Source organism: Salmo salar, chromosome 26, assembly GCF_965601325.2.
Source record: "Salmo salar chromosome 26, fSalSal1, whole genome shotgun sequence".
Lineage (NCBI taxonomy): Eukaryota > Metazoa > Chordata > Actinopteri > Salmoniformes > Salmonidae > Salmo > Salmo salar.
The window spans coordinates 22,357,999-22,372,149 of NC_138316.1; the positions used below are offsets into that span (position 1 = coordinate 22,357,999).

The 14,151-nt window shown below is 45.4% G+C and overlaps 1 protein-coding gene across 2 annotated transcripts in view; it reads right to left on the reverse strand.

Moving 5' to 3' along the window:
• Positions 1 to 14,151, reverse strand: part of dbnd1 (Dysbindin domain-containing protein 1) — a 37,978-nt gene that overhangs the window by 1,244 nt on the left and 22,583 nt on the right. For both annotated transcript variants that reach the window (XM_014175700.3, NM_001146630.1), the window contains 1 exon segment: positions 13,867 to 14,004. In XM_014175700.3, coding sequence (XP_014031175.1) covers positions 13,867 to 14,004 — 138 coding nt within the window.

Genomic DNA, 14,151 nt, shown 5'->3' on the forward strand with positions numbered 1-14,151 from the left:
ACATAAAAACTCATGTACACACAAGGTGAGGTCAAAGTGCACGCCTCTCACGTATCATGATATGTTGTGAACCGCTCTATACAGCTCAAACATGCTGACCACGTAACCCAGAGGCCCTGGATTAAGTTTCCGCACCTTCCTGTCTGTCACGTACACTGAGGGAAAAAAGTATTTGATCCCCTGCTGATTTTGTACATTTGCCCATTGACAAAGAAATGATCAGTCTATAATTTTAGTGGTAGGTTTATTTGAACAGTGAGAGACAAAATAACAACAAAAAAATCCTGAAAAATGCATGTCAAAAATATTATAAATTGATTTGCATTTTAATGAGGGAAATAAGTATTTGACCCCCTCTCAATCAGAAAGATTTCTGGCTCCCAGGTGTCTTTTATACAGGTAACGAGCTGAGATTAGGAGCACACTCTTAAAGGGAGTGCTCCTAATCTCAGCTTGTTACCTGTATAAAAAGACACCTGTCCACAGAAGCAATCAATCAGATTCCAAACTCTCCACCATGGCCAAGACCAAAGAGCTCTCCAAGGATGTCAGGGACAAGATTGTAGACCTACACAAGGCTGGAATGGGCTACAAGACCATCGCCAAGCAGCTTGGTGAGAAGGTGACAATAGTTGGTGCGATTATTCGCAAATGGAAGAAACACAAAAGAACTGTCAATCTCCCTCGGCTTGGGGCTCCATGTAAGATCTCACCTCGTGGAGTTGCAATGATCATGAGAACGGTGAGGAATCAGCCCAGAACTACACGGGAGGATCTTGTCAATGATCTCAAAGCAGCTGGGACCATAGTCACCAAGAAAACAATTGGTAACACACTACGCCGTGAAGGACTGAAATCCTGCAGCGCCCGCAAGGTCCCCCTGCTCAAGAAAGCACATATACATGCCCGTCTGAAGTTTGCCAATGAACATCTGAATGATTCAGAGGACAACTGGGTGAAAGTGTTGTGGTCAGATGAGACCAAAATGGAGCTCTTTGGCATCAACTCAACTCACCGTGTTTGGAGGAGGAGGAATGCTGCCTATGACCCCAAGAACACCATCCCCACCGTCAAACATGGAGGTGGAAACATTATGCTTTGGGGGTGTTTTTCTGCTAAGGGGACAGGACAACTTCTCTGCATCAAAGGGACAATGGACGGGGTCATGTACCGTCAAATCTTGGGTGAGAACCTCCTTCCCTCAGCCAGGGCATTGAAAATGGGTCGTGGATGGGTATTCCAGCATGACAATGACCCAAAACACACGGCCAAGGCAACAAAGGAGTGGCTCAAGAAGAAGCACATTAAGGTCCTAAAGTGGCCTAGCCAGTCTCCAGACCTTAATCCCATAGAAAATCTGTGGAGGGAGCTGAAGGTTCGAGTTGCCAAACGTCAGCCTCGAAACCTTAATGACTTCTGCAAAGAGGAGTGGGACAAAATCCCTCCTGAGATGTGTGCAAACCTGGTGGCCAACTACAAGAAATGTCTGACCTCTGTGATTGCCAAAAAGGGTTTTGCCACCAAGTACTAAGTCATGTTTTGCAGAGGGGGTCAAATATTTATTTCCCTCATTAAAATGCAAATCAATTTATAACATTTTTGACATGTGTTTTTCTTGATTTTTTTGTTGTTATTCTGTCTCTCACTGTTCAAATATACCTACCATTAAAATTATAGACTGATCATTTCTTTGTAAGTGGGCAAACGTACAAAATCAGCAGGGGATCAAATACTTTTTCCCCCTCACTGTATAGCATATACACTGAGTGGACAGAACATTTCCATGACATAGATTTCATCGGGTCAGTCTATGATCCCTTATTGTTATCCCTTGTTAAATCCACTTCAATCTGTGTAGGTGAAGGGGAGGAGACAGGTTAAAGAAATATTATATATTTTTAAGCCTTGAGACAATTGAGACATGGATTGTGTATGTGTGCCATTTAGAGGGCGAATGGGAAAGACAAAATATGTAAGTGCCTTTGAACAGGGTATGGTAGTAGGTGCCAGGCTCACTGGTTTGAGTGTGTCAAGAACTGCAACGCTGCTGGGTATTTCATGCTCAACAGTTTCCCATGTGTATCAAGAATAGTCCACCACCAAAGGACATCCAGCCAACTTGACCCAACTAGGGGAAGCATTGGAGTCAACATGGGCCAGCATCCCTACCTGCCATCTTCCCCAAAGGTCACCATACTGTAACTCATTTAACAAAGTAAATCAAGTCAGCAGGGGCTGTCAACTCCCTGAAGTCACCTAATGCCTCTAAAAGCTTCCTTTCTCTATGCCACTTCACTCAATTATGTTTGCCCAAGGTTTTCCAAAAATAGTTTAGAACAGCATGCAGTGGTATAGTGAGTGCAGTTTGTTTCCCTACTGTAGAATAGATCAACTGGCTATGGTTGAAAGGCATCCTGATCGCAAACACAGTAAAGTACAGAATAGAATTTTGTTCATGCAGCTCCACATGACCTACTCCTCTGGGATTCTGAAAAGGTCCTTACAGCATGATATAGTTGCTCTGAATATAGAAGCAGATGAAACTACGAAGTACTCTGTCAGAGAGGCAGTGTGCAGTGAACTGAGTATGCGTTAGTGTATGTTAATGTGTATCCTATACATGTATGTGTCTCAAAGACACTGAATCCCAAGAGAAATGGAGGAGTTTAGAAAAGTAGGAGCGCTGTGTGTGCGTTTGTGTGTGCGTGTGTAAGTGCGTGCATGTGCCTACGTGTGTTGTAGATGATAGATCATTTTAGTTTGATCTCTCTCTGCTTCTCATCTCCTCTCCGGTCATTGTTATTACTCTAAAACAGTGACATGGTCACCTCTCCTCCAATCATCAGCTGCATTTAGCCTGCTGGCTGTTTATTCCAGTTCATTATGCTCACAATGGCTGCTTGTTTTAGCTGTCACAGACATTTGTCTCACAACTATTTTTTGGTGTCTCGAGGCAACAGAACTCCACCATAGAACCACTACACAGAACCACTACACAGAACCACTACCCAGCTCTCCGGTGTCTCTTCGATTTATAGCCATCAGCATGCTAGATAGAGATTCTACTACTTCAGTTTTGTAGAGTGGTGATATCATGGATAGAGAATATGATTGGTTTGCTAACTACTAGGGGGAGTAGAAATGAGAAGCTGATTAGTGTTTAGTTGATGACAGAGGAATGTGTTTGTGAAATGTTTTGGCAAATAGGATGCTGCACTTCATCTCCCTCGACATCTCTCTCTCTTTCTCTCCCCCTCCCTCCCCCTACTACAGCCTTTCTTTCTCTGTCTCTCCCAGAGTACCTCTCTCTTTCCCCTACGACATCCTTTCTTTCTCTGTCTCTCTCCCTGAGTACCTCTCTCTTTCTCTCTCTCCCGCCCTCTCTTTCCCCTACTACATCCTTTCTTTCTCTGTCTCTCTCCCCGAGTACCTATCTCTTTCTCTCTCTCCCGCCCTCTCTTTCCCCTACTACATCCTTTCTTTCTCTGTCTCTCTCCCCGAGTACCTATCTCTTTCTCTCTCTCCCGCCCTCTCTTTCCCCTACTACATCCTTTCTTTCTCTGTCTTTCCCCCCCCTCTCTCTTTCCCCTACAACACCCTTTCTTTCTCTCCCCCTGTACCCCCCCCCCTCTCTCTCTTTCCCCTACTACACCTTTTCTTTCTCTGTCTCTCTCATACGGTACCTCTATTTCTTTGTGTCTATCTCCCCGCTCTCTTTAATCTTGAATCAATCCCCTCCCCTCATATGTGTTCATCTGCATGTCATTCTCTCTCCTCCCCCATCTGCATGTCCTTCTCTCTCCTCCCCCATCTGCATGTCCTTCTCTCTCCTCCCCATCTGCATGTCCTTCTCTCTCCTCCCCCATCTGCATGTCCTTGAGTGCACAGAAGGGACCAATGTCAAGCAGGTTCATAAGAATATTGGTCGTAGAAAGAGGCATATGAAATAAAGAGGCACTGCCTCTTTACACCACTTGGTGGTGCTGTTCACTACCACAGAGATCACAGGATTAATAGGTGTAGGCGGACACACTTTTTAACCCTCCTTTACTGCACACATATCAATGCAATTACTGTCTAATAATAAGACGCGTCCCAGCTCTCACTCTCTATAAGTTAAATGCTTTAACTATAGATAAACCAGCAGTGATGTATGTTCACACAAGCGTACACATGAAAACGCACGCACATGCACACACACACAATTCATGGTATTGATCCCTGAAGATTGATGGTGTCTCCATTGGATTTTAATGGGAGGGACAAGAGCCTCCTCAGCATCCTGAAAGGCTCTGTTTGCGTGAGTGCTTGTTAATTAAACTTTGTTGCTGCCACCGCTGGTCCTTGTGTGTGTGTGTGTGTGTGTGTGTGTCTACTTTCATGATGTGTCTCTGCATCTCTACCAGTACGTCTCTATCTGTGTCCTTGTCTATGTCTGTGTGTGACTAGAATGCTGTAGTCGCTGTATGAGTCAGCCCATCCCTGGTCAGGGTTTTGTGATTGACAGCTCTATGAATATGGATGCGGGAGAAGCCTCCTCTTCTCCCTGCAGGGATAATGACAGAGACGGATCAGAGGATGAGACTCTCACCCCACAAACACACACCTCTATCTATCTCTCATTCAACATCCCTTACCCTCAGACCTTCATATCAGGACCACCAACCACCCCTTTCCCTATTGCTCAGGACCTACTCATAACCAACTCCCTTGAGAGTCCTCCCATTTAGTTCAGAATAGAATTTAGTTCATGCAGCTTCACTCAGTTATGTTTGCACAATCCAAATCCAAATTTCGTTAACTCTATCCCCCATCAGCACAAAGGCACCCCCCCCTTCTATCACATCCTTGTAGTGTCTCTCTCCCTCCCTCTCTGCCTCCCTCCCTCCCTGCCACCATGTCTGCAGTGTCTAGCTGTACTAAACCCCTCTGTCTAAGAAGCCCTTCTGTGCTGTTGGCTCCATCAGATTCCACAACCAGTGTGTTGCTGTGAAAACAAAGTCCACAGAAAACACCAGCCTGTGCTTTACAAAGGCTCTTAAACCACAGGAAACACAATGCTAGTATGGTGCCAACACGCTGTGTGTACCGTGTATGTTACACCTGGTTACTGTGCGTGCGTGCGTGTTTCATGTTGGGACTGGGACGTCAGTTATGGTGCCCCTCTTTGTGCAGTCCTTTCAGAGGCCCCAGTGGACTCCTAAAGATTAATGAGCAAGACTACTACAGTTAACCTGAATGGAAATGGTTTCCACCAGTCTTGCCCACAGCTGCTGCTACAGTATAGTGGGTGGTTGTGTTATTTTTGTCTGCTTGGAAAGCTTCAACCTGCCTTGTTAACACTGAGGAACCACAGCATCAAAACACAGATTGGATCGATCTGGAAACATCACCAAGCCCCTTCTCCATGCGTTGCCCATCCCCCTTCGATGGTAGCAGATTTGAAGGCAGCACAAGGGTATATGCTACTGTATATGGTAATGAGACCACCTAGCCAGTGACTCTCTCTGGTAAAGTGGTAACCTCAGTGTAAGAGCTGCAGTGTCCTCCCTCTGTCCTCCTGTGTCATCACAGGGCATGACTGTCAGAGCCTGGGCTCTCCTGGAGAACACTGCAGAGGAGATGACTCACTCCCACACAGATCTGGGATCAGCTTTCCCTCCCCCTATACTAATCTTAACCATTGGGGGGGTGGTTGTGTACAGTCTGGACACAAAATTGACCATAGATCAGGGGCAACTCCATTCTACTGCCTCACTCCTCCTCAGATGGGTTTTAAGGTGGTCAAAGTGATCCTGGGGTTTGTAGTTTAAAAAGGCTCTTTGAGGTGATAATGGTCATAATGGGCGTTGTTGTCTCTGTAGAGATCTGATATGTCATCGCTTGTTATATATCTATTTCACATACACAGAGCAGATGCAGATACTGACTGTACAGACGGGTGGGGGCCATTTAGCTTATCTAATTTATTGTCCTCCCTTTCTCCTCTGGTCCTCCCTCACTTCTCTAACCCTCTCTGGCCTTCATCCCTCCATCCCCTCCTCATCCCCCCATTCCCTCCTCACCCCCCCCCCATCCCCTCCTCATCCCCCCCCCATTTCTCCTGACCATCTCATCTGCCAACTCTGATCCCTGGGCTGTCCTGACTGGCAGGTGTCCAAAACATAAGTGCCCACACAGCTACCATTACCCCTGTCTGTCCAGTATACAGGAGGAGAGGAGAGGAGAGGAGAGGAGAGGAGAGGAGAGGAGAGGAGAGGAGAGGAGAGGAGAGGAGAGGAGAGGAGAGGAGGTAAAGGAAAGGGAAGGAAAAGAGGGATACATAAATAATGTGTAAGTGTGTAGTCAGTTTGTTTAAGGCCTGATGATGATAACAGTATCTACAGCTCAGGAGAGTCCTGGCCTTGTATCCAGCTGAGAACAGTGAATAATTCAGGACTGCAGTCAGAGTGATCTTCCTTTCCTCCTCCCCTTCCATTTCCCACGCAAACCAACCTCACTATCCCACTCTCCCCCTGCCTTTCCCCTCCTCTTCCTCCCCTCTCTCCTTTTACCTTTGACTAACCCTCCATTCACCCTCTTCCCCAACACCCTCCCTCACCTTCTCCTCCACACGCTTTTCCCCAGCCAATCTACTCTTACCCCCCCCCCCCCCAACTCACCCTCTCCTTTTTCCCACTGCTTTATACTGACTGAAATGACTCCCTCCCACCTACTGACCTAGGTTCACAACCCACTCCTATGGAATACCCAGCCACTCTGACCTTTACAGACTACAGTCTACATACATATTATGCACATTATCCACCCATACATTCCCTTCATGTAGCCATGTCAAGGTCTTTAGATCCTTACACCTTGATAAGCAGTTAGACAATACATTTACTGTACAAGCAAGCCACCTTTTTCCTTCACTGTAATACACTCTTTACCTCTGGCTACAGAGCTTGTTATTTATCATTAGAGCAGGTGGTGATACTGAAGGAGCTTTAAGGGAACATAGATATAACAAGGAAGTAACAGAACAGCTGGATCTCACAGCTGAGGTGTGTCCTAAGTCCTCCCTGGTTAAGGTAACACTAACCCCTGATAAACAACTCCCTCTTTCTCACACACACACACACACACACACACAGTCTGGCCTGGACACTGGAGAGCAGCTGTACAGTCTGGATAGTCAGGCCTGGACACTGGAGAGCAGCTGTACAGTCTGGATAGTCTGGCCTGGACACTGGAGAGCAGCTGTACAGTCTGGATAGTCAGGCCTGGACACTGGAGAGCAGCTGTACAGTCTGGATAGTCAGGCCTGGACACTGGAGAGCAGCTGTACAGTCTGGATAGTCAGGCCTGGACACTGGAGAGCAGCTGTACAGTCTGGATAGTCTGGCCTGGACACTGGAGAGCAGCTGTACAGTCTGGATAGTCAGGCCTGGACACTGGAGAGCAGCTGTACAGTCTGGATAGTCAGGCCTGGACACTGGAGAGCAGCTGTACAGTCTGGATAGTCAGGCCTGGACACTGGAGAGCAGCTGTACAGTCTGGATAGTCAGGCCTGGACACTGGAGAGCAGCTGTACAGTCTGGATAGTCAGGCCTGGACACTGGAGAGCAGCTGTACAGTCTGGATAGTCAGGCCTGGACACTGGAGAGCAGCTGTACAGTCTGGATAGTCAGGCCTGGACACTGGAGAGCAGCTGTACAGTCTGGATAGTCAGGCCTGAACACTGGAGAGCAGCTGTAGTCGTTAGTCATGCATGTGTGTATGAGTGTGTGTGTTTTCATGGGTATCCCTTCTTGAGTCCGAACGCAAAACACACTCATATCTGAGCACAGCGTGCCACTGCTGGAGTGAGTCAGAGTGTCACTGTCTGATCTATGAGTGGGAAATAGAGAAAACACCAGCCAATGACAAAGCACTTTGAGCTACTTGGCAATGAAGATAGGATGCAAACCAGCATACATCTACTGAATGCAGATAGATCACAGTGGAGGAAGACCAACTTTATCCAATTCAACATAATGTAAAGGGGAATACATACGGTTACATTCAGTGCATTCGGAAAGTATTCAGACCCCTTGACTTTTTCCACATTTTGTTATGTTACAGCCTTATTCTAAAATTGATTACATCGATTTTTTCCTTTGTCAATCTACACACAATACCGCATAATGACAAAGCAAAAACAGATTTTAGACATTTTTGTAAATGTATTAAATATAAAAAACTGAAATATCACATTTACATAAGTATACAGACCCTTTACTCAGTACTTTGTTGAAGCACCTTTGGCAGCGATTACAGCCTCGGGTCTTCTTGAGTATGACGCTACAAGCTTGGCACACCTGTATTTGGGGAGTTTTTACCATTCTTGACTGCAGATCATCTCAAGCTGTCAGGTTGATGGGGAGTGTTGCTTTACAGCTATTTCAGGTCTCTCCAGAGATGTTCGATCGGGTTCAAGTCCGGGCTCTGGCTGGGCCACTCATGGATATTCAGGGAGTTGTCCCGAAGCGACTCCTGCGTTGTCTTGGCTGTGTGTTTAGGGTCGTTGTCCTGTTGGAAGGTGAACCTTCGCCCCAGTTTGAGGTCCTGAGCGCTATGTAGCAGGTTTTCATCAAGGATCTCTCTGTACTTTGCTCCGTTCATCTTTCCCTCAATCCTGACTAGTCTCCCAGTCCCTGCCGTTGAAAAACATCCCCACAGCATGATGCTGCCACCACCATGCTTCATCGTAGGGATGGTGCCAGGCTTCCTCCAGACATAACGCTTGGCATTCAGGCCAAAGAGTTCAATTTTGGTTTCATCAGATCAGAGAATCTTGTTTCTCATCGTCTGAGAGTCCTTTAGGTGTCTTTTGGCAAACTACAAGTGGGCTGTCATGTGCCTTTTACTGAGGAGTGGTTTCCATCTAGTTACTCTACCATAAATGCCTGATTGGTGGAGTGCTGCAGAGATGGTTGTTCTTCTGGAAGGTTATTCGGTCTCGACAGAGGAACTCTGGAGCTCTGGCAGAGTGACCATCAGATTCTTGGTCACCTCCCTGACCAAGCCCCTTCTCCACCGATTGCTCAGTTTGGCCGGGCGGCCAGCTCTAGGAAGAGTCTCGGTGGTTCCAAACTTCTTCCATTTAAGAATGATGGAGGCCACTGTGTTCTTGTTGACTTTCAATGCTGCATAGTTTTTGGGTACCCTTCCCTCGATCTGTGCCTCAACACAATCCTGTCTCGGAGCTCTATGGACAATTCCTTCGACCTCATGGCTTGGTTTTTGCTCTGACATGCACTGTCATCTGTGGGACCTTATATAGACAGGTGTGTGCCTTTCCAAATCATGTCCAATCAAATTAACTTACTACAAGTGGGCTCTAATCAAGTTGTAGAAACATCAAGAATGATCAATGGAATCAGGATGCACCTGAGCTCAATTTCGGAATCTCATAGCAAAGGGTCTGAATACTTACGTAAATAAGGTATAACTGTTTTTTTTTATATATACTTTTGCAAAAATAAAAAATAAACTGTTTTCACTTTTTCATTATGGAATATTGTGTGTAGATTGATGAGGAAAATAAATTGTTTAATCAATTTTAGAGTAAGGCTGTAACGTAAACAAATATGGAAAAAGTCAAGGGGTCTGAATACTTTCTGAATGCACTGTGTAGATGTGAAAATAAACACTTATCAGGTTCTGTATTACACAGTGAGACAATATTATTGGCGTTTTGAACACATTTACCACCACTCTGCTATCTTAGTACCCTAGTCCTGACTCCCATTCACCAGCCATAGGTCTTAATACGACACCTAAAATCTCCGCACGGTCCCTGACCTCCTTGACAGTATCACCCCACTGAGTGAGATTATGGTCATCACACGACGCTGCTTATTCCTCCTGCTGGGCTTTTTATTGTCCGATTCGTCAGTAAAACTGCTGCACTATATCAGAGGCTATAGTTGGACGGCTGGGGATATACTGATGTTCTTCCTGCGAGTTTTATGGCTGTGGTGCTCACCGCATGAGCCCTGTGGTGAGGTTCTGCCGTCAGGACCAGGATATCTGGCATATTCACTGGAGCTCAGGGAGTCATAAGTCTCTTGTGGAGAAATGGGAAACCTTGCTGCGGTGGAGAGGGAATCACCACCTCATGTATTTCTCTTTCATGTTTCTCCCTTTCTCCCTCCCTCTCTTTCTCCCCTCTCTGCCTCCCGCCTCTCTCTGTCACGAGGGTTCCCCATCACACTGATCTACCTAGTCAGGTGCCTCCTACTCCTCCCCTTCAGTGGGATTATTCTAGGAGGAGGTTTTGGGGTACAGCACAATGCAGTGAATAAAGCAGCCTGAGAGTTGAGGTGTGTGTGTGTGAGAGAGAGAGAGAGACAGAGAAAAAGAGATAGAGAGAGGGTGGGTGGGGTCACTGGGGGATTAAGGCTGTGCAGATACATGCATGCACTTACGGCAGCGGTATGGGGTCGCCTGATATGAAAATGAGGTCACGGGAGAATTTCCAAAATCCCCGCCAAATATAAATATATATCTATTATAACATCGTCTTTGTGTCTCAAAATCATTGTAATGTGGTTAACCTTAAAAATATAGATCATGCAAAAAGGCTACACTGGACCATTGCACTTGAATCATTCCCACGGTGAATGGCTAGGCCAGCTATGCTATGAAACCACACACTACTGCAGAGACGTTGATATTACCGGCCGCTATTGATATGGTGAAAACAATGTGTGGGGAGGCAGAGGCACAGAAACTCACATCAATACCTTTGTCAGAAAACACTGTTAAACAAAGAATTTATGCTATTGCTAGCAATCAAGAGGAAACTCTGACTGAATGACTAAAAAACTCCCCAGTTTATGCTCTCCAAATGGACGTTAGCTGTGAGGGCCGAGATGCCCATCCATTGACTTCTGTTCGCTATACATGTCAGGGGATGCTATTCATGAGGACATACTGTTCTGTCTCATGATTCCCGAGCATGAAACGACTCAGGGGATGTTCAGTGTGCTGTGTGGCTATATTGACGAAAAACAGATTCCATGGGATCAAATGATGGGCTTTTGCACAGATGGGGCTCCATCTATGGCAGGACGGCAGGCAGGCCTCCACACTCTAGTTAAGAATGTCTCCCTCTGCCATATGGATGCATTGTATGATACACCGAGAGCAATTGGGGGGAAAAAGATGATTACAGAACTCAGAGATATACTGCAGCAGGTAACTTTGATTGTAAACTACATAAAATAAACATCCACTGCGCTTGGTGGTTATCAAGGGGGTGTGTTGGAAAGATTTTTTGCATTGAGAGAACTGTTGTCATTCACAATGGATGTAAAAAAACAGACTTGGTTGACTTTCTGTGTAATGAAAAGAAAATGTGTCTCCTTGCATGTGACAGACGTATTTGGGAAAATGAACGAACTGAACGCAAGCATGCAGGGGAAATACAAAAACCTTCTACAGATGAGTGATCAGTGGATTCAGAGGAAAGGATTCTTATTGGAGAGAGTCATTCAAAAGTGAACCATGCCCCTTTCCCTCGGCTGTGCATGTTTCTAACAGAAAACAGCATCAGTAAGTGTCCCACACGAGTGATGACTACTCACCTCCAATGCTTGGAAGAGCACTTTGGCACCTACTTCTCAATCCATTTGACTGTGATACTTGCTCAATTGACATGCTGGTAAGGGAAATCGAATAGCTGATTAAGCTGTCATTCACAGATCACTACAGAGGAGTTTTGGTTCCTGACTCAAAGGGAATACCCTGCCATCTCCCTCTGACATTAATGCCGCGTTCAAAACAACTGGGAACTCAGCTATTTCCGAATTCCAACTTCAGTGCGTTCAAGTGAACTGGGAACTCTGAAAAAATGAGCTCCGACTGGAATTTTTTTTTTTTCAATGGTCATCCAACTCGGAATTCCAACTCTGGAACTCTGGCCTCAGAGCTCCGACCTTCCGACCTGAAGCTCACTGACACCATTATTTGACCTTGTTTTTTTTCTGAGTTCCCAGTTGTCTTAAAAGCACCATTAAACTCATGGTACCCTTTGCCAACTTATATATGTATGAAGCTGGATTCTGTGCTCACGTCTGCATTAAAACCAAATTTCGGTCCAGGTTGGATGTGACAGCAGATATGAGGTGCGCACTGTCGAACGTGTCCCCGGACTTTGAGAAGCTCCGACGCCACATGCATCAAGTACACCCATCTCATTAGTGGTGGTGAGAAAAGATACATTATGTCAGACTCATTTGCAGATGACTGTCATAGCCCCACATTAAAAGTATGTGATGGTGAGTTGAGAAGACAATCAAAAATACTGTTAGAATGTTTTTCAATTGACTGCCATAACTTTTGTATTTGGGGCTAACATTGGCTGTTAATTACATCATTTTTTTCCACATGGTTGGGGCCGTGAGAATTTTCCAGTATCAAAATGTGGTCGTGGGCCAAAAACGTTTCGGAACCCCTGATTTACGGGCTAAGGTCAGACAAGGGAGCAACACAATACCTTTTTATGGGGAGTAATGTGATAAATTGGCATGGGTCAATCCTGGGGGCAATAAGGAGAAGGAGCGTGGGTGATATCTAAGCAAGATTGCTGTATTTCTTAAAGTGCACCTTTGTGAGGTCATTTTAATATCCCGCACATAGAGCTGAACATAGCTCTCTGTGGTTCCCCATGCTGAGAACATACATGAGTTTAGAACAGGTGTATTGTAAAGTAAACATCTTAGTACTGTTCCCAAGTGTGCACTCCTGAGAGTGCACACATATCTCTTCTTAAGGGAGATGAGGTGAGTGTGAGAGTGTGAGCGTAAAGCATTTGAACGGAGTGATGATGTGGAGCTCTATGAGGATCGTTCTCCCTCTCAGCAGGAAACATGGGGCTATGGATCATAAGTAATACATTGGATGGATTTCCTGCTTCCTCTGGTTGTGAGGAGGGTGGTTTGCTGGGCCCGGACGCGTGCCTGATCACAGGTTAATCAGACTTCCCTCTAACTAATGCTAATTAGTGCTATGCTACAGTAGTCTATTGTGCCCAGCCTGGGATCTGGTGCCAATAACTATCAACATTGACATGGGCACAAACTGAAATGAGAATCTCCCAGAGATGCATAACAGGAATATACTGTATCTTGGTCAATATCACAAAATATAGAGAACTGCTTAAATTGCAGTAAGAATTCAGAGGAAGGTTCAATCCAATGTGCTGCTGAAGTTTAATTGGGTTCTCCCATGTGTCCCTTTCGCTGCAGCCAAAGAGACCACAATTGTAAGCTTTTTATTAGAGTGCTCTATAGACCCTGTGCGCGCACACACACACACACACACACACACACACGATCAGCTAAACTTTTTAGATTTTGATGTAATGGGGTCGTATGCTACAGAATGGGGTGATATGTAAATGAGTCTGTCTAGTGGACAGAGTTTTTAGAGGAGAACAGAGTAAACAGAGATAGTGTTTCTGTTTTGTCTCCTGCAGAGAGAAAAACATTCACTCTAACATCCAACTGTGTTCACCCAAAGTAGGAGGAAATTCAATTTGGGTAATGGTTCTCTCAAGGCGAACAAAGACAATGTTTTAGCCAGTCCATCACACTAGGGTCATCTTGGTTAGAGAACACGTGGGTTGTCAAATCCACCATTCAATGGTTAATGAATTGAGTAGATTGATTGGTTAATTGGTTAATGAATTGAGTAGATTGATTGGTTAATGAATTGAGTAGATTGATTGGTTAATTTGTTGATTAATTGAGTACATTGATTGGTTCATTTGTTGATTAATTGAGTACATTGATTGGTTCATTTGTTGATTAATTGAGTATCTGAAAATGGTCTAACCTGCTGGGGACTCATTGTGGTTCTCCTCATCAGAGTCAGCGAACACCTCAGCCAGCTCCTGGTCAGACATGTCGGTTAGCTCTGTCAGGTCCAGGAGGTCAAAGTGCACCTCCAGGGAGGACACGCTGCTCAGAGGCTCTGCAGGGTCAGAGAGAGAAAGGAAATTAGTAAGGTCATAGTTATGGACTGTTATGGAGTAGCTGGTGGGTTTTATGATAAACTCAATAACAACCCAGTAGATGTGTAATATCTCACTACAGCTCAACGCTGTCTACACAACTCACC